This window comes from Ambystoma mexicanum, chromosome 5p, assembly GCF_040938575.1.
Source record: "Ambystoma mexicanum isolate Mex_15411 chromosome 5p, UKY_AmexF1_1, whole genome shotgun sequence".
In the NCBI taxonomy this organism is placed as follows: domain Eukaryota; kingdom Metazoa; phylum Chordata; class Amphibia; order Caudata; family Ambystomatidae; genus Ambystoma; species Ambystoma mexicanum.
In genome coordinates, this window is record NC_090930.1 from 1,205,919,866 (window position 1) to 1,205,938,736 (window position 18,871).

Consider the following 18,871-nt stretch of genomic DNA (forward strand, 5'->3'; position numbering starts at 1 on the left):
ATTATTAATGTTTCTTATAGATTTCCTGACTTCCCTTCTTCTTTTAACCAGATCTGGATCATATACATGAAGGTGCAAGTACCTTCTTGATCTGTGACCCCCGTCCCCTTGTGATAACTCCCCCATTATGTTATGAATAAAGGGCCCAAAATGTTCAACCGCGAGTGCTGCCTCCTGGTCGTATCTTGCCATGTTTGCTAGCCTTCCCACAAGACCCTTATTTGCCCCCATACAATCTGAATTTAGGTCCCCCACCAACAACACATGGCCTTGTGGTATAGCATATAGCCAATCCGTCACACACCGTTCTTAAGTCCAGAACAGGTGCCAACAGGCCCATACCCCTGTGCCAGTAGATGTTTTGCATCAAGATGTTTCTAGAGTTGAATCTAATGTGTGTGACCAGTGTTCCAAATGCAAGGTCCGATGAGAGAGTTTCACATACTGTGAAAGATTTAATAAGAGTAATGAGACCCCCGAATGGACGCTCATTTGCATGCTGCGCTGCTTGATGTAAAACCGTATATCCTTCAAACGCCGGTGCCTTCTTTAGCCATGTCTCCTGAAGGTTAATTAGTGTATACAACTCCTGATTATTATATAGATGAGCATGGCCTCTAGTATTAAGAGACAACTGAGAACAGCCTTACATTATTATCTTGGAGACTAGCCATACGAACAACGTTGGATGGGAACAGTTTGATAGTTTAACTTGACTGAGACGGCAGCAACCAGGGCCAGTCTCTGGATTCCTCTGATGCCATTATTTTTCTTTTCAACAGCAGGACTTGTTTTTCCACTGAGTCTTGGCTTGATGGATATTGATGAGTTTACTCTTCCCCCATTTTAGAAAGTCCACCCGGCCTGCCTGTCCAGATGATCATTTAGGGCCACAATTGACTATATCATATCCCAGGCATCGCCGACTGTCATTTTCTTTCAGGACGGTGTCCATAACCAATTTTGACTGGAAGAACACCAATACCTGATCCAATCTGGAAAGTCTTCACAGAGAACACTAGCAATGTCATTCGACTTGATGCCTCTCAAATCCGCGATGCCTTGCAGAATAGATAGCAGTGTCAAGTAGATTCAAAACTGTTTGGCAGGTTTCCGTTATAACACTTTCCAAAAGGACTGACAATGGTTCTTCTTGGAGCTGTGATGTAAAGGCTCCCATAGCCCGAGAAAGGTTGGTCGGCCCCAAGGGAAAGCGCTGGGGAGGTATACCATTCTCTGATCTCTTTTGGCTTACATTAAGAGTCACAGCCAAGGCTCTGCTGTCCCCACTCTACTAAGAGCACTGGAATAAACGGGTGCAACAACAGGATTTGCCAGAGGAAGCATTGTAGATTCCCGCGACGGTGCTGGGGCTATCGGTACTACTGTGTCTGAGGCACCCCCTCCCTTTGTTGATCACTCCGTGGGAGGACGGGCAGAACTTCTCCCCTGCTCTCCGTCATACCTGCCGGAATCCTTCTTCCTTTCCCCCGTTTCAATTGTAATAAAGCTGTTTTCACTGCTTGTTGCGCAAATAGGGAATTTATAAAAGTTCTGGTTCACACATTCCTCAGTTATTTTTTAGGTATATTTTTAGTTTTCTTCAGCCCCGGCCCTTTCGGCTGTTTTTTCCTCATTGGAACTTGATGCCCCCTCGGTTGGCTACAGCCAGAATCTCTTCAATGGAAGCATCATCCCACACTTCTTGAATCGAGGCAATCCTTGCTTCACAGTCCAAAGGAGCATCCCCACTGCCCCTTTTGGCTCCTTGCATAGCCCCTTGTGGCTTGCCCCCTTGCGAACCAATCAGTTCCCTTACTTCAGCATGGTTCGATGGAGCTTGTAACCCCTCATTCAGTGGTTTATCCAGATCAGTATGTTGATCAAAGTGTTCTAGAGCAAAGCCTGTTAACTGTACTTTTGTCCTGGGCGCCGTTGTCCCTCCCAGTACTGATGGTTTGTGTGCAGCAAGAAAATCCTGTGCTGCTTCATGCATTCGAACATTCTCAAATTTAAAAAGGAGAGATTCCAGTAGGGCTGTGTTGCGCTTAGTCTCACACTGCAGACCCTCACATAGTGAGACCAGAATGCACAAAACCTGATTAATTTCTATGCACAGATCTACTTTCTCCGTCTGTAAGCCCCCATCCAATCTCCTCAATAATGCTGAGAGCCTTGTTGGTCGAAGCAGATTGGGAGACTGGGCTGGAGACGATGTCTGTACCTGAATTCTGGCCATTCTGGGCACCAAATTCTGAACAGTCCTGAAGGTCCCCCAAGTCTGGTGGAGTGTCTGCCATGGAGATTTCCTGGTAGCTGTTGCAGTTTGTTCTACATAAATGTCTCCCATCTCGCAGCATACCCTGCCCCGAAGCTACTTGGATTACTACAGCTACCTGACCATGCAGTCGCAAACTACATGTGCTGCTCACCTCCTAAATATCCAAAGCTGCCTCGGGTAGTTTAGTGGAATCCAGGATCTTGCCCAACACCACAACTTTGTTGCACCTGGTGACCACGTTCCTGCTCACCCAGAGTTAGTCTGTCCTTTCTGGAAGGGGGCAATAGTGGTGGTAAGTGGTGTTAAGTGATTGGACAAATCAATATTGGTGTTTACTTTCAAAGCAGCAGATATATCTGCCTGTGCAGAGGCACAACCTGTTGCCGACTGTTGTACATTTGGCCCCTCCCGAGCATTATCTGTGTATTTTCGCAAATTCAAGAACCCAAGTGTGGATTTAAGGGAGTTGTTGACCTGTTAGGTCCATGACCGCTGGTGGTGGAAGAAAAAAAAGACTAGACAGATTTTGAGCCCACTTTTTACTCTTTTCACTTTTTTTCTTTTTTCTTATCTACCACTATCTGAGATGGTAAAAGTATCGTCTGTAATGGTGCCACCTCCGCCTGCTCCTATAACAGATGGTTTGAAAGAAATATAGCAGGATTCTTATGCACATGGTGTTGATGCACAGCAGCATTCTGATAAAATCGATAGGACTACAGCTAATTAATGTATGTTGTCTGTGTGTAAAAGCTAAACCAAAGAAATGAGTAAAGCAGCACAAACTCAATAGATGCTGTAATATATAAAAAAATAATAAAACGAGAAAGCAGAAGGGCAGCATTATGTCTTGTGATACAAATGCTGTAGAACTGATAGAAAATGACAATGGTGTCTTTGATTTAGTCATTCTAAAATAACTTCTAATAGTGGGAAAAATTATAATGCTGTGGAGCCTAACGGACAAGTGATCAAAAATTCACAGTGCACTTAAGGCAGTGTGAAGGCTAATATTACACCCTTTTTAACTAATCAAAAAAGGGATTGCGACAGTGATGTGGAAAGGGCCCCTTCGCATAATAAACAAAGACGGGCTAAACTTAAAAAGAGATTGAACATGGTAGAGGATGACCATGAGCTGGAAGAGCTCGATGTGTTTCAGATGGAACCTACAAATTCTTCCAGCATGGCAATCGATGCACGGACATAAACTTCGAAGGGGCACACTCATGAGCCCATTACCAGAGAATGCATTAACAAAATTGGACATGCCTCGGTTGGCACTATGACGTACAAAAAATGGAATTGGAATCTGATAGATATAGTGCATTGAAATTAACTAGTGCATCAGACCGCGTGGAGTGACCGTTTCTCTTTCTCACCATGGCACGCATGAGGTTTGGAGAGTGCTTTCTCCGACTGCTACAGGAAAATGATCAGGCACCTACTCTGCACCTATCTATAAATGGTCAGTTCTCCTGTCCATTCGCCTTTAGATGGGGACAAAGCACGGCTGCCCACTATCCCCTTTACTTTATGCCATTTTTTCAGAACCCTTTCTGCAACACCTGCGATACACACCTACAAAACAATGGCATTTGCCAATGACATGCTCCTGGCCCTTTTGGAACGGCGGCATCACTAGAGGTAGTGACATCGAAGATGGTGTCATTTGGAGTATCTGGTCTAAAAATGAATGTGCATAAATCGGAGGTGTTGAACCTCACGCAGACAAAGGAAGACATAGGAAAGGTACAAGGACGCTCCCTGTTTCAGTGGGGGCAAGAGAGAGAATTAAATATCTGGCGGGCCACATAACAAAATATTTGAAAACACTATGACTCAAACTAGCGCCAGCTGCTCAGCAATCTTAAAACAGACTTATGACGATGGAGCCCTTTGGATGGGGCGGATGGCCTAGATTAGAATGGTAATCCTCCTGCGCTTTCTCTATGATCTTCAGGCGCTGCCTGTTCCCTTGCCCAGAAAATTTATTTTAGTCACTCAATCAGCTTCTCTGTCTTTTTATATGGAATAATAAAAAAACAAGGATAGCCTTACGGGTACTTATTGCTCTAATGACCAAGAGGGGATTGGCGGGCCCAGACTTAAGGCAATATTATCAGGCAACCGAGCTGCGGGTGCAGAAGCAGTGGCTGTCAGGGGACAATAACAAACTATGGGTCCGTAATAATAATATGATAGGTTATTTATAATGCGCTTAAAACCCAGACGTTTCTAAGCGGCCCCGGCATTGAACCTGTGGTACTCCGTGTCGTCTTGCTTCCAAGGCAAGCACGTTGCCGCTGAGCTATCCTTCCGAGACATATGGACAGTGTGATGGTTGGGGGCCCCCCCCAGATGAGGTTTTGTGGCTGGCCGAGAGTGATCAACCAGCTAGCATGCAGGTGCCTCAGATTACGGCACTGGTTGGGGAGGTGTGGGATGGCCTAATGAAACGTGGGGGGGGCGGAGGTTTATCGACACTGGCGGGCCCATTAACACCACTTGGAATCCCCAGTTCGTGCCAGGGATGGGTGAAGGGGCTTTTGGGAAATGGAAAGAAGCTGGTGTCTGAGACCTGGAGATATTATGCAGGGCCAGGAAAACATATCCTTTAAACGTTGCAAACATCCTTCAGTCTCTCCTCCCAACAAACTAGCTCTGAGCAGACACTTCACCGCGTTTGAGAGATGCATCTCATCTCATTCAGGGGAGACCCACCTCATTTCCGCATTGTAGGCTCAAATAGCTGAGGGGGCTACATAGGCGATATAGCCATACATGGGCAAGTGGGAGAAGACCATGGGATGACAAATGTCAAAGGAGGAGTGGGAATTCCTGTGGGGGAACATTCCTAGGCTCACCCCATCAATCCAGCTGAAAGATGTGGTATAAAGTCCTCTTCCAATGGGACTACACCACGGAGAGGCTTGGGTCTATTTACCCGGATGCATCCTCAGACTGTTGAAGATGCTGTGCAGGACTGGGGGACTGGGCACATATCTGGCACTTTTGGGAGCAGGTGCAAATGACAATTAAAGGAATGCTGGGTTCAAACACTTTACTGGAGATGGAGGAGTGTGTGCTGGGCCTATGGGGAAAGGAAACTGCGCCTCAGGCAAGTGCCCAGTTTAAGGCATGCATGGTTATGGTGCTGGCTGCGTTATTAATGGTAGCCCGGAAATGGAAAAACAAAGACAGCCCCACATTCCATGAGTGGCTGTGTAAGATTTGGCACACCGTGGCTGTGGAGTGTGTTACGTACAATATACAGGGGGACTATACAAAATTCAGGGAAAATTGGGGGTTGGTACTTCAGGAGGACTACCGGCTTCAAATGTGCCCACAAAATGTAAGGATTTTGGACATTGTCTGAGGCCCCACAAATGTCCGTGTCAACGGACCAAACTCAGAGAGCAGTGAGGAGAGCAGCTCGAGGAGGAGGGCAATGAGGGGGAGGTGGTAGAAGGGGGCGACGGGGAAGGGGGCACTTCTGTTAGTCATTTGCCACAAAAAAGTTAATAAATTGTTTTAAAAAATAAATTACTGTATTGTCCTGTGATGGGCACTCAGCCATTAATCGTACTGTTTTATTGCAAATGTTAAACTCTGTAATTCCATTAAGGGGTATCACTAGCAAAGATATAGTACTTGTATATCAAGTAGAAAGCACAGCTTGAGTTATCTCTGTGATATTTTTAACGACTGACCTACTTGAATTTGTATTGATGCATGAGAAAGAACTATTTAAAAGGGGATATGAATAAGTGGTTCAGATGTCCAGATCGAAATGTGCTAATAGTCAGCATGACTTGACTACTAGCCAATCTGGAATATCCACTAAGACGTGTGATGCCTGGTCTGAGAAAACACAGAAAAATATTCTAGGATGGGCACGTGAGGATGGGGTGGTCAATGGCTACTGGCCACATGATAGAAGTTGCCTAGGACATTTCATTCCTATTTTTTTTTTTTAAAGCCCTAACCATTGGTTTGTCTTGTGCTCGTGGAACACGAGGGGTTCGTCTCCCTACTCTTCAAAGGGTGGCCTGATGGAGAATATATAGCTGTTTTCTTTGCTGTTATTGCAGTATAGTTGGTGTACTGATGACTTTGAAGCAGGTGATAGCCCAGCGGTTGGAATCCCGGCCGGGAATCGAGGGATTTTCGGCTGGGTAATGACCCGGTGAGAGCCAATCAGAATGTGTGTTACATTCTGCTCGACTCTCACTGGGTACTAATAGACGATAATTACCAGGGGAATTTCTGCTCCCTTTCTTGGATACAGGGATTACGTTGCTATCTATCCATGAATTAGGTATGGAACCTGTAGTACTTGCACATGAATGCAAATCATGAGGGGCAACTGCCCACAATTCCGGATTCATTTTTCAATAAAGCCTTATAATGCTAGATATTCTCTGGAGTCCATTACTATTTATCAGATATAAATTCTGTCCTGCATGGTGTAGAAGTTTGGGGTAGTAAGTATGCAAATGCTCTACAAAAACTAGAGGGAAAACACATTGAAAAGGCTATTGAGGCTCCCCAAGTCACTGTTGATTGATTGCATACGCCTAGAATGTAATATAACAAGTATTGTTATATCGGAAGATACTTGGGTTGGATCACGGCACAATTATTTATTGACTCACTCAGACTTATGGCAAAACCGTTGAGAAACTGCTGTTTGGAATGGGTTTGATTAATTGCTGTACACTGGGACCCTATTTTGGAATCTCATACTGCACAATTATCGGCCTCCAGATATAAAAACTTGCTAACGAAGGTACTAAGCACTTAGGACAAGGAATGGGCCATAGTAGAGCTGACTAAAGTAAATGGAAGTAGGTTCATAGAATAGATGTTGGAGCGGAGGTGTAAACCGGAATATATTTTTGCCTATCCGGATAGTTATACTGCCAGACAATACATGCAAATTAAGTTTAATATTGTCAATGCATATGAAATTAAAGGGGTATACCTTGTAATGAAAGGATGTGTAGATTATGTGGGGAACGTGTCCTTGAAACTATTAGGCACCTTATAGTTGAATGTAACGGCTTGGATTTCCCTCAACAACATTTAGTGCAATATCAGACTGATGCTAATGGTATTAATATACAGGAGGTGAGGGAGCAGTTTATGAATTGGAATGATTTTAATCTGATTAATTATGTAGTGAAGTTAGGGTTTTAAATGATCTTGTATCTCAAAGGATTTTTTTAGGCATTTGGTAATCATTTTGTATTTTCTACTCCTTTTAAATATTTCATCTTTTCCTTTCGATTGTATATATTGATATGATATGACATTTATAACGCACCTGTGGACAAGTAGGCACGACAAGACAAGGAGGGGAAAACAAGGGGATGACAAAACAACGATCTTACTTGGCCTTGTGTCATTCAGATCGCGCTAGTCCGTGGAAGATGGAGGGGAGAAGTAACAGGGGGAAGGGAGAACTGCATCTAACTCTATATGTGCAGCCAGCGGGTGGCTCATAAGTGCAGCGAGAGGGGACTGTAGGGTTGCAGGTACAGACCCTTAAGTGCTGGGGGAGCCCGGAGGCAGTGCAAGGGCAACTGGACATGCAGGATCCTGGGCCGAGTTCAGAGGGTAGCCAGGTGACCAGTGTGCAGAGCAGTCACGGACACCAGCAGGGGAGAGAAAGCGGAAGCAAAAATGAAGGTCTTCAGTTGCTCCGGAACCAGAGGTGGTTATACTGAAGTTTGAGAGCGGCAGGGAGGCTGTTCCAGAGGGAGGCTCGAGCCGAGCAGAGATCTGCCCCCCACACTCTGCTTGGAGAAGCGTCTCACCCTCCGAGTTGACAGTGGCTGAGCGGAGACATTGCAAAGGAAGATGTTTAGGAAGAGAAAGTTGGAGGTAGTGCGGTCCCAGGACCCAGAAAGCCTTGTGGACAATGCAAAGGGTCTTAAACTTGATACTTGCAGCCACAGGGAGCCAGTGGAGATATTTTAGAGCTGGAGAGATGATACCTGAGCTTGAGGCCAAGGACAAGTATCGTAGTCCTGTTCTGGATAAATTGTAAAGGTCAAAGATAGAGAAAGAGGCTGTTGCAGTAATCCAGCCTAAAGAGGAACAGGGCTCTGGAGACGGTGAGCTTCTGGGGTAAAGTGAGAAAAGGAAGAATCACTCTGAGGAGGTGCAGCTGACAGTTTGACTTCTTGGAGATGTCAGAAATGTGAGGAGAGAAGGAGAGGGTGGAGTCGAAGATGACACCAAGGTTCTTAGCCTCACAGGAAGGAGCAGGAAGAGGGCCCAGAGTGGGCGGTCAGAGAGAGAGGGAAGAAAGGAGGGAGTAGGTGTTCCGTTGATGAGGATCTCAGTCTTACTGGCATTCAGGCAGAGTTCATTGGCGGCACACCATTCCTGAATTGCGGCCAGACAGTCTGGTATGAGAGAAGGAGCAGAGGTGGCTGAGAGGCTCCTGAAAGAGAGCTGGGTGTCATCTGCATAACACTGAAGATTGGAGCAGAAAGTAGCCGTGTGGTGGGCAATAGGCGCCAGGTAGTAGTTGATAGGCCAGGGAGAGAGGTTAGACCCTTGGGGAACACCGCAAGTAGAGAGAGATAGAAGAGGGGAAAAACCCCAGTTGGACCTGAGGGGGTCGGTGAAAAAGGACGTCAACCGGGCTAGGGCCTGATCAGTGATACCCAGGTTGTCTCGAAGGCGATTGAGCAGGAAGGCATGGTGAACCGTATCCAAAGCAGAGGATACATCGAGGACAGAGAGGGCAGAAGGAAGAGATTAGAGAGCAGGTCTTCACGGTGTTCAAGAGAGCGGTTTCCGTGCTTCTGGCAGCTCTGAAGCCAGACTTGTGGTTGTGAAGACAACCAACAGATTCCGTATGCAGATAAAGCTGGGAGATGGCCAGCTTTTCCATTAGTTTTCCCAGGAAAGGAGTGATGGAGATCGGGCGATAGTTAGCTGGAGAGGAAGGATCGACAGAGGACTTCTTCGGAAGGGGCTGCACAAGGGAGTGCTTAAGGTGGGAGGGGAAGGTGCCAGTGGCAAAGGAGTGATTACAGAAATCGGCCATGGCTTGAGAAAGGGCATCAATGTGGTCCTTGATCGTTCTGGTTGAAGCAAGGGAGAACCTGCTTTGACAAGACTTTCATAGATCAAACTTGTCTAGAAACATTGTTGGGTGTCAATAAGGGAAAGGAGGAGAAGGGAGGAGGAGATACATCCACAGACGGGCCAAGAGTGGTAGAGGAGAAGGAGGTGGAGGTAGAGGAAGAGAGGATGGACAGGATGTCCTGAGTTTTAGTGATAAATGACAAGCCAAGGCCATGCAGAGGGCCTGGGAGGGAACAGGAGATGTAGAGCGTGCAGCAGGATTGGCCAGCTACTTGCAGATTTTATAAAAGTTTGTCCGAGTTGTTAGATGCCGCAGAGACACGGGCTTGGATGTAGAGACTCTTAGCAAAACACAAGAGGTGATGGCTAGAAGATTTAAAATCAATTTTAACCACTGGCATTGCTCTGGGCGACCCTCCGGGCCATCGTTCTTCGCCTGCCAAGCCATTACAGAAGGAGAAAGACCATATGCAAATCAGGCTTGGTCCCACCCTAAAAGGTGCAGTCCAGTCCAAACTGCTAAGTCACATCCCTTCTGCATGAGACCACAAGCATCCCCAAACATGTTTCAGCCTTGTTGGGCCTCATCAGTGAGGAGTAGCTTGGGTGTCTAGGCCCAGCAGGTACAGGACCCACGTCTGGGCAAACCAGTCCCACTCGGGGTGACTTTAGCAAAACACAAGAGGTGATGGCTGGAAGGTTTAGAATCAATCTTAACCACTGGCATTGCTCTGGGCAACCCTTCAGACCATCGTTCTTCACCTGCCAAGCCATTGCAGAAGGGGAAAGACGATATGCAAATCATGCTTGGTCGCACCCCAAAAGGGGCAGTCCAGCCCAAACTGCTAAGTCACATCCCTTCTGCATTAGACCACAATCATCCCCATTTTTGTGGTTATAGTTTGTCTCACTATGTGAGAGATGGTATGCCCAGACGTGGGTCCCTTGCTCGCTCTGCCATAGGGAACCAAGCTGCACTTCACTGAGGAGGCCTAACAAGGCTGAAACATGTCTGGCGTTGCTTGGGTTTCTGTGCGGAGGGGACCTGGTCTAGCAGCTCGAGCTGGGCTGCTACCATTGATGGCAGTACCTGACTGATTTGCATATGGCTGGACCCCTTTTGCAATGGTGCAGATGAGCCCAGAGCAATGCCAGTGGTTCAGATTCATTCAAAACCTTCCACCCATCACTTTTGTGGTTATATAGTCTTCTTAGAGAGGACAGAGTCTGTACTGCCTTTGGAGCAGGGGGCAGGCAAGTTTGTCAGGGAGTTCGAATTCAGTGGAGTTGTATGGATTGTGTACAACGTCAATATGTGGCTATATGTATGCTTACATTTTTAAAAAGTGCCATGTTAACCCATTATTGAACCACAAATAACCAAAAACTGTCTTAATTGCTTAGGGATCCCTTGCTAGGCTAGTTAGTTGGCACACTTTTGTGGGGAAATATTTGCCTCCCTCCCCGACTAGTGACTACTTTTGAATATTCCTTCCTGCTGCTCTCATCACAACTAACAAAATGGTTGATGTCTAAACTTGGTTTGTATTTTTAAGTTCTCAAATAAGATGCTTTTTTATGCCCCTCTAATACATGAATACGTGGAGTAGGAGCTACCCTTGAGAGGTGATGGACAGTGAAACAAGGGCACTTTTCTTTTTCTTGTTTTTTTTTTTTAACATTTAGACCATTTATCACTCTCTTCCTACACACTCTCGCAGACTAGACTGCAGGCACATCCCATCAGATTAAATCCTAGTCCCTGCAAGTATAGTTTTTAAATAGTTTTTAGATGATCTAAATATGACAATATTGCCCACCACCCATATGGGGCTGGACAGACACATAACAGCACGCACCCACCCACCCATTGTATGCTGCAGTTTTTGACGCTTTTCCCATGGGAAAGAGATCCCGTCGGTGGCAGCAAAGACCAAAGAAATGCATAATAAGAGAATATTCGTCTTCCCTGATCTGAGTTTTGAAGCCCAACAGAGGCACTTGCTGTTGGTAATTTCAAACGGACTGGGCAAATGGCCATCCAAACATCAGTTCTCCAGCCAGCAAAGTTATGCTTGGTATGAGGAGAAAAGGGCATCCCTGCCAGCTGAACCTTTCCTTAACAAGCGCACAATAATGTGTCCTGACAAATTAACTGTTACATTTTTACCTGAAATGCAGCACACTTTATAACTTGCACTACAAGGATCCCTGATGCATATGCTTTACTGTGCATTTATCTTAGTTTCTCATATTAAAAGGAAGCTGAAGTCTGGAAGCATGTAGTTTGAGTGGCAATGTCTGCATTTGGTAAACATTCTGATTAAAGTAAACCCCACAGTTTTAAAGGGAAGCAAGTTACACAACCAAATTCAGGTCAATGGAATGTCTGCATGTGTGTGGTCCTTGGTGTTGTGGGAAAAATCCAGTTCCTGTGCTTGACAAAACTCTTTGTTTATACAGCTGCCTGATTTGTGTTTTTTCCCCCCTCAGGCTGTGTGTAGCCGCTCTCTCTGCAAACAACTTCTGCGATAACAGGGAGGCACTGTACGGAGTCTTTGATGGTGACCGCAATGTGGAAGTGCCTCATCTCCTCCAGTGTACCATGAGCGACATTCTGGCCGATGAACTGCAAAAAACCAAGAGCGAGGAGGAATACATGACCAACACTTTTCTAGTCATGCAGAGGTGACTTTTCTATGAACCCCTTTAAACAATCACCCCTGTGCTTTCTCTTGCATCAGGTAACAATAGGTCATTTGGTGACGGAGCCCCTAAATATCTAACTCTGTGATGTATGAATTATTAAAATTGGTGAAAGCTGAAAAGGCGCAATTGTGTGCCGCAAGTAGTAGTATTGTTTTCTGAGAGCTGCTGAGCGGGATTAGCAAGTTGCCAATGTCGACTTATGACATGGTAAGCAAAACCAAATGAAAGAGGATACCCCAGCTGGATGTAAATTTATAATTCTGAACATGCTTAAATGTTGTCTCAAGCCAATTGTAGCGCCACTCAGACATTATAATGCTAGTACTGTAACTGACAGTTGCCAACTTGTTGGTCATGTAGAGTATTTGGTTATTGAACAGCTGACTCCTATTTCGTGCGACAGGTGTTTCTGCTAGTCTCCTTCAAGTAAGTGTGGTCCAGGTTTGACAAAATGCCCATTTGAACATAGAGCTGCAGTTTGAATTTAATTTAGTTTAGTTTTTTTATAGAGCGCATTGAGCCCGTAGGCATTGGGCGCTAAACTTACATGTTACAGATAATACAGACATGAAATACAACAGTATGATACAACAAATTACAAGTATACATTATATGATAGTAGAATGGTACAGAGTTAGGTCTATACATCAAATTGTACAGGATACAGGAATTTACATAGAAAGGTACATGTCTGGTCATAGTTATACAGCTGGATTGGGGTCTTGCTCATGGATCCATGCTTTGACCTTTTTCCGGAGTAGGTGGTAGGAAGGTTCCGCTTTTCTCCACCTGCACGTTGTTGCTTCAATCGGGGTATGTTGACGCAATGCCTCATAGCTGTTCTGGTAGGCCATGTTGTGGTATGGCGGGAGATAGTGTTGGACAGGTATATGGGAGCCTGGTCCGAGAGACAATTATGAGTGCGGGACAAGGTTTTGAATGCTATTCTTTGCTTAATCTTAAACCATTTTAATGTGTGTCTGTTTTCCGAGATGTGAAGATTCCTTGGGATATTTAAGGCTGTCAGAATGGCGTTATTTTGCATAACTTGCATTTTGTTGAGGTTCTGTTGTGAGGTGCCAAGATAGAGCATGTTACAGTAATCAAGCTTTGAAAGGACATGGGCTCTTGCTATTGTGATGCAGTTGGCTGTTATCAGGTAGGGTCGACAGGCTGTGATAAGCTTGCAAGTATAGGCAGAGGAAGAAGCCATGGCTTTAGTTTGTCTAGTTACTGCTAAATCGATGTAGATTCCTAGTGTTTTCACCACATTAGCGACTTTAATTATATTACCGTCAATATTGAATGAGGTGAATAGTACGTCTAATTTGTTCAAGTTGGCAGGCGAGCCCAGGAGGAGCATCTGTTTTATCGTCAAGACGCAGCTCATGCTTTGCCATCCAGGCTTATATAATGAGGTAAATATCATTGAGAGTCCTGCTATCCACGTTGTGATCAACAGTGATGGGGATGAGTATTTGAGTGTCATCTGCGTAGTTGGTATAGGTGACACCCAGATAGTCCAGCTCATCAAAAAGTGGCTTGCTGAATACAATGTAGAGAGTAGGAGACACACAAGACCCTTGGGGAATCCCGCAGGTAACTGGTGTAGGAGTAGCAGAGGCTGAGGGTGCAAAGACCCTCATGGTTCTGGTATTGAGGAACGACTCAATCCAAGTATTCGCTTGGTCAGAAAAGTTCTCAGCAGATGAGAGATGTTTACATAAGATTTTGTGGTTCACCAGATCAAATGCTGCTGATAGGTCGAGTAAGTGAAGCAGGGCCAGTTTTTCCTTGTCTTTCAAAGTCTGGATTTGAGTCTGGAGGTCAATTAGAGCACTTTCTGTTCCATGTCTAGGTCTGAATCCTGATTGTCCCAGACCTAGTAAGTTGGTGGAATCAAGGTATTGCTGTATCTGCAGGTAGGCAGCTCGGTCCAGTATTTTTAACAGGAATGGAACCATTGTGATAGGTCTGTAGTTAGCTGGGTTTTTAGGGTCCAAGGAGCTTTTTTTTAAAAAGTGCAAGTACCCAGGCGTCGTTCAGGTTGTTGGTTACTATGCTGGATTTGAAGGACGAGTTAATGACTGAAGTGATAAAGGGGGCCAGTTCAGGGTTTGAGTTTCAAGATGATAGTTTCAACCTCTTTAATGGAGAGTGGTGTAAAGTTAAATTGGGCCTGTGCGTTCTTAGTCGGGGAAGGTGGGTTCAGGATGGGATCAACATTAGTAATAAGAGATTTCTTAGTTTCTATTTTGTTTTGGAGCATGGTGATTTTGTCTTGGAGTGCATTCTGAATATTGGTGCACCATAGGGTGTTTTTGATGCAAGTACCAGGGAGTGGGGCAGGAGATTCTAACTCTTTCAAGATGTTAAAGAGTTTCTTGGTATTGGACTCGGCTTTGGAAATGCGGTCGTTGTAGTTATCTTTTTTTTGCTTGAATTATGGCTATCTTGTAGTTAAAGGAGGCTGCAGTGAAGTTGTCCTCATTTACCAGTGAGGCGGTGCTCTTCCATAATGCCTCAGAGGTTCTTTTGATTTTCCTGAGAGCCTTAAGGTGTGGAGTGTACCAGGTATTGAGGTGGGCGCAAGGTTTGGGTTTGCGTAGTTTCAGGGGCGCTAGTGTGTTGATAGCCTTGAGTATGGTGTGATTGTACAAATCGACTAGGGCCGTGGGGTCTGAGGTGGTCGTGGTAGGGCTAGTGATCGTTTCAAGTAATGGAATGAGTTTCACTATGGTTAGATTGTTTGTTCCTGGTCAACGTGGCTGGTGCTTGAATTTGTGAGGTGGATGTTGCAGATGCTTTAATAATAAACTAGATAAAGTGGTGGTCGGTCCAGACACATGGAGTGTTAGAGAGGATGTCTATATTGCAATTTAGGTCAGATATCCAATCTACAGTTCTGCCTTTATTATCAGTGGGTTTGGATATTCAGTGTGAGAACCCTAGTTCAGTCATTGTGTCCGTAAGAGCGCAGGCTTTCTCGTCTTTGGAGTCATGGAGGCCTTGATTAAAATCTCCCAGGATGATGACTTGAGTTATTTTTAGTTTTGGTACATAACAGGTGTGAAATACCATTTTCAAAAGTGGTGGTAGGACCTGGTGGGTGATATATAAGGTGGATTGTGTTAGTGGATGTGGGTGTAGTGGGTAGTTTGACGGATAGAAGTTCCGCTGAAGGCAGGGGTAGATTATTGACGTTTCTTAAGCCTAGTGATGTTTTATATATAAATGCAATGCCTCCTCCTTTGGAGATGTTGGCATCTCCATCAGTTAGGATGGTAGAGTAGTTGTCTGGAATTGCAAGGGCAAGAGAAGGACCTGAGGCTGTATGAAACCAAGTCTCTGTGCTAGCAATGAAATCGAGGTTGTGTAATGTTATAAGGTCCGCGATATCTAATGTGTGTGCCAGTAAGGATCTGGCATTGATGAGGCCAACTTTTATAAGGAGTGAAGTATTGTTATGTTTGCCATTTGGTGATCCCTGGCTGTGTTCAGATGCACGGGGTGAGGCAGTTGGGTCAGCTGTGATGGTTACTGCGGTAGTGATATGGGCGAAGTGTTGTCGTACAAATCTAGAGCGAAGTCTGTGGTTTCTATATTGTGTAGAGAATGGCAAGGTCGATAATGAAGTTGTTGTGGATGCTTGATGTAGTAGGTTGTTAGTAATGCAGGGAGGGTAGATTGCATTTGTAGGTGTTATGCTGTTGTGAGGAGATGCCTTAGTCAAATAGCTTAAGGTTTGGTGTGTAATTCTGGTGGTATTATCCTTTGTAGGTGGGAGGATGTATAGTGAAGACATGGTGGTAAAAAACCTGATGGTGGTATAAGAGATGAAGTTGGAAGGCTAGATGTCGTAGACAGGTGAATGACGGACACACTGGGATTGGTAGAGGTGTCCATAGGTATCAAAGGAAGGCTGACTGTGGTGAGTACTAGTGGAAGCAGGTTAAAACAGGCCAGGCAATTGAAGAGTAAGGTCAGTGCTTGGTGCAGTACCTGCATGGCTAAATCAACTGATAGTGAGCGGTGTATTTTAGGGTAGAGAACACCTTGTGTAGTCAAATGCTCAAGTTGGCGTAGAATACCTGTATGCTCAGGATACCAGGCGGGTATTATCGCGATGTGGCATGCGAGTGATATGAGCAGATTCCCAATACAATGCGGGTGTGGCACTGGGAGCAGCACAGTAAATCAATGCAATGCAGATGTAGCACTAGAACAACAAGGTAAGCCCATACAGTGTGGTGTAATGCTAGGAGTAACACAGTAAATAATTGCAACGAGGTGTAGCACTAGAAAAACTAGGTAAGTCCATACAATGTGGTGTAACGCTAGGAGCAACACAGTAAATCAATGCAGTGCGGGTGTAGCACTGTGAACAGCACGGTAATCAAATACCAGGTGCAAGGGGGGGTTGTAGGGGTAGGCTAGCCACTGCGGCATTGCTAAATGCGAGTTGGTTCTGCGTGCAGCAGTGTGCACGTTAGATGAGGTGAATATCGCAGAGGGTACGGTGTACCGAAGTTCGGTGAATGGCAGAGTGAAAGCACAAAGTGCAATAGATCAAAATCCAAGGCACACCGCTAATGTTAAAGGCAAAGTGCCAATCGTAGCAGTAGACATTGAAATTGCTATTTAGAGTCGTAATACAAGGATTTTCATAGCATATGGACAAAGTCTTACTGCACGTGTAGTTACTTTACTGTAACGTGTAGTTACTTTACTTTCCTTTAGTTAGGAGCCCACTAGGCCCAGCGGGTTGTGGATACAATCAGATGCGGGGAAGGGACGAAGGGTACGGGGGAGTAAACCTAGGCAGCCCTCCTGGCTCCGACAGGCTCGGGACAGGAGCCTGCCTTGGGCCGTGTGCCTTAGGTAGTGGGCCAGCGCTCGCCTGCCGGCGATGCGGGATTGGCTAAAGGAACTTGAACAGCCAATCGCATTCAGTTGCTGCTCCTAGTTTAAGCACCGATTGTGGGCCTTCTAGTTTTTCTTTAATATTTCACAGGCCGCTATTGACCAACTTCTGGTGTGGCATGGGTCCACATGCTCATGAATATTCCCAGTCGTCCGACATGGAATTCTCTGTAAAAAAAAAAGTGGTTTCATTTTCTCCTCTAAACCAATACCTCTCCTCTGGGTGATACTGCCCCCATCCAATGACCGTCCTCTCCCTAAGCCCTGCCTCTGGATATTTTTACTGCACGCTTCAGTGTTGGGATTCCTCAAGTTTGCTCTCTGAGCTACTTGTACATTTTTTTAAGTTTTTCGATGAGAAAAGTTCGATTTTTGTTCCAAAAAGCCCTTTGCTCTTTTTCTCATCTGCCCGCAACAGGGATCAGTTGTCGGCGAAGCTCCGCACCCCTCAAGGGCGAAGATTTGTCCAAGTTTGTAGAAGGCCATCTTGGGCCTACTTCGCGCCCTCGGACTATGACGGAGGACAAGGAGGAGGAGGGAAGATTCAGACCCTGCACCAAACGCAGGCTACGGAATGTGTTTGTGGAAGACAAGCACCTACAATGCCATAAGGAGGTAGAGTAAAATGTGCCTAGGTTTCTCTAACACGATGAAAAACTGGCATAGTAGGCTGGCGGCATGGCTTAATAAGAACATGGCCGCTTCTCTGTGCTCGGAGCAGGGTCATGCCTCGCCCATGACTGTTTGGTCCTAAAAAGCCATGGCTTTCTAAGGCCTTTGAGGTCGCCCCATCCGTGGGGGTCCAAGATAAGGCCAAGATCTGCAAGTCCGAGCCCACCGGGTTCACCAGTGATGCGGGTCCCAAGTTGAATAGGGCGCGATCAGCATCGTCTTCCGCCTCCATAGTCAGCCTACCATCAGCCTCCCCTTCAAAGAGGAGGTTGTCCACCCTGGCTAAGCTGCTGGAGAAATCTGTTAAGCCAAGGATAGACAGTGGGGGGGGGGGGGGGGCGGGGTATCTGCACGCAGCCCAAGGAGGCTCAACTGGCCCAGACAAAGTCTTCGTCAGCGACTTTGTCGATAATGACTACTACTAGTACGGCAGCTAAAGGGTCCCGCAGCGCAAAAAGTGGCTCTGCCCCCAAAACGTGAACACACCGCTGATGCCTTGACAAAGGCAGCAGGCACTCCAGAAGGGTGAAGATACCAGCCCAGGTCCCGGCTTGAACCCTTCAGGGAGGAAAGGGGGGTCGAGAGGGGACCCGAAACAGGCTTCCCAGGTCGCCGTTCAACCTATGGATGTCTCGTCCACAGATGGCGGCGCAGGGCCTCGTTTTTCCTCCTTACCTTCTCAGCTGAGGGACATTTCCTAGGACATTCATGGTGGTTGAGATCCATATGAGGATGCACCCGGAGTACCTCAGGTTCCTGATCAGCCTCTGGCTAAAAAGAGGAAGCGTCATCAGACACCCCCATATCAACCCCCTCCACCACATCAGGCACCAACCCTCCCAGCAGATCCAGGGAGGGGAACTGGGATGGATACGGACGAAGATGTAGATTTACTCCCAGCAGACAATGAATCGCCACATTTGGATGCTCCTCATAGTTCCCCATCAGATGAGGTGAGATGGTTCCACACCATGATCGCCAGGGCCTCCGAGCTATTGCAGCTGGTGCCCTATGAAAACAAAGAATGCAGGCTTCTTGTATCAAAGGTGCAAGGCCAAAAGGAAGACGATCATGGCAGTGCCTTTTCTGGACGATATTTGGGAAGAGAGCCTGGCCTTCATGAAGAACCCCTTCAGAGCTCCAGCCAAGCAGGATAGGCTGGAGAAGACGTATAGGGTG

At 46.0% G+C, this 18,871-nt stretch overlaps 1 protein-coding gene across 1 annotated transcript in view; it reads left to right on the plus strand.

Moving 5' to 3' along the window:
* Nucleotides 1–18,871, plus strand: part of PHLPP1 (PH domain and leucine rich repeat protein phosphatase 1) — a 1,441,444-nt gene that overhangs the window by 1,336,657 nt on the left and 85,916 nt on the right. Inside the window, exon 15 of the mRNA XM_069613677.1 lies at nt 11,882–12,076. Coding sequence (XP_069469778.1) covers nt 11,882–12,076 — 195 coding nt within the window. The remainder of the gene's footprint in view (nt 1–11,881; nt 12,077–18,871) is intronic.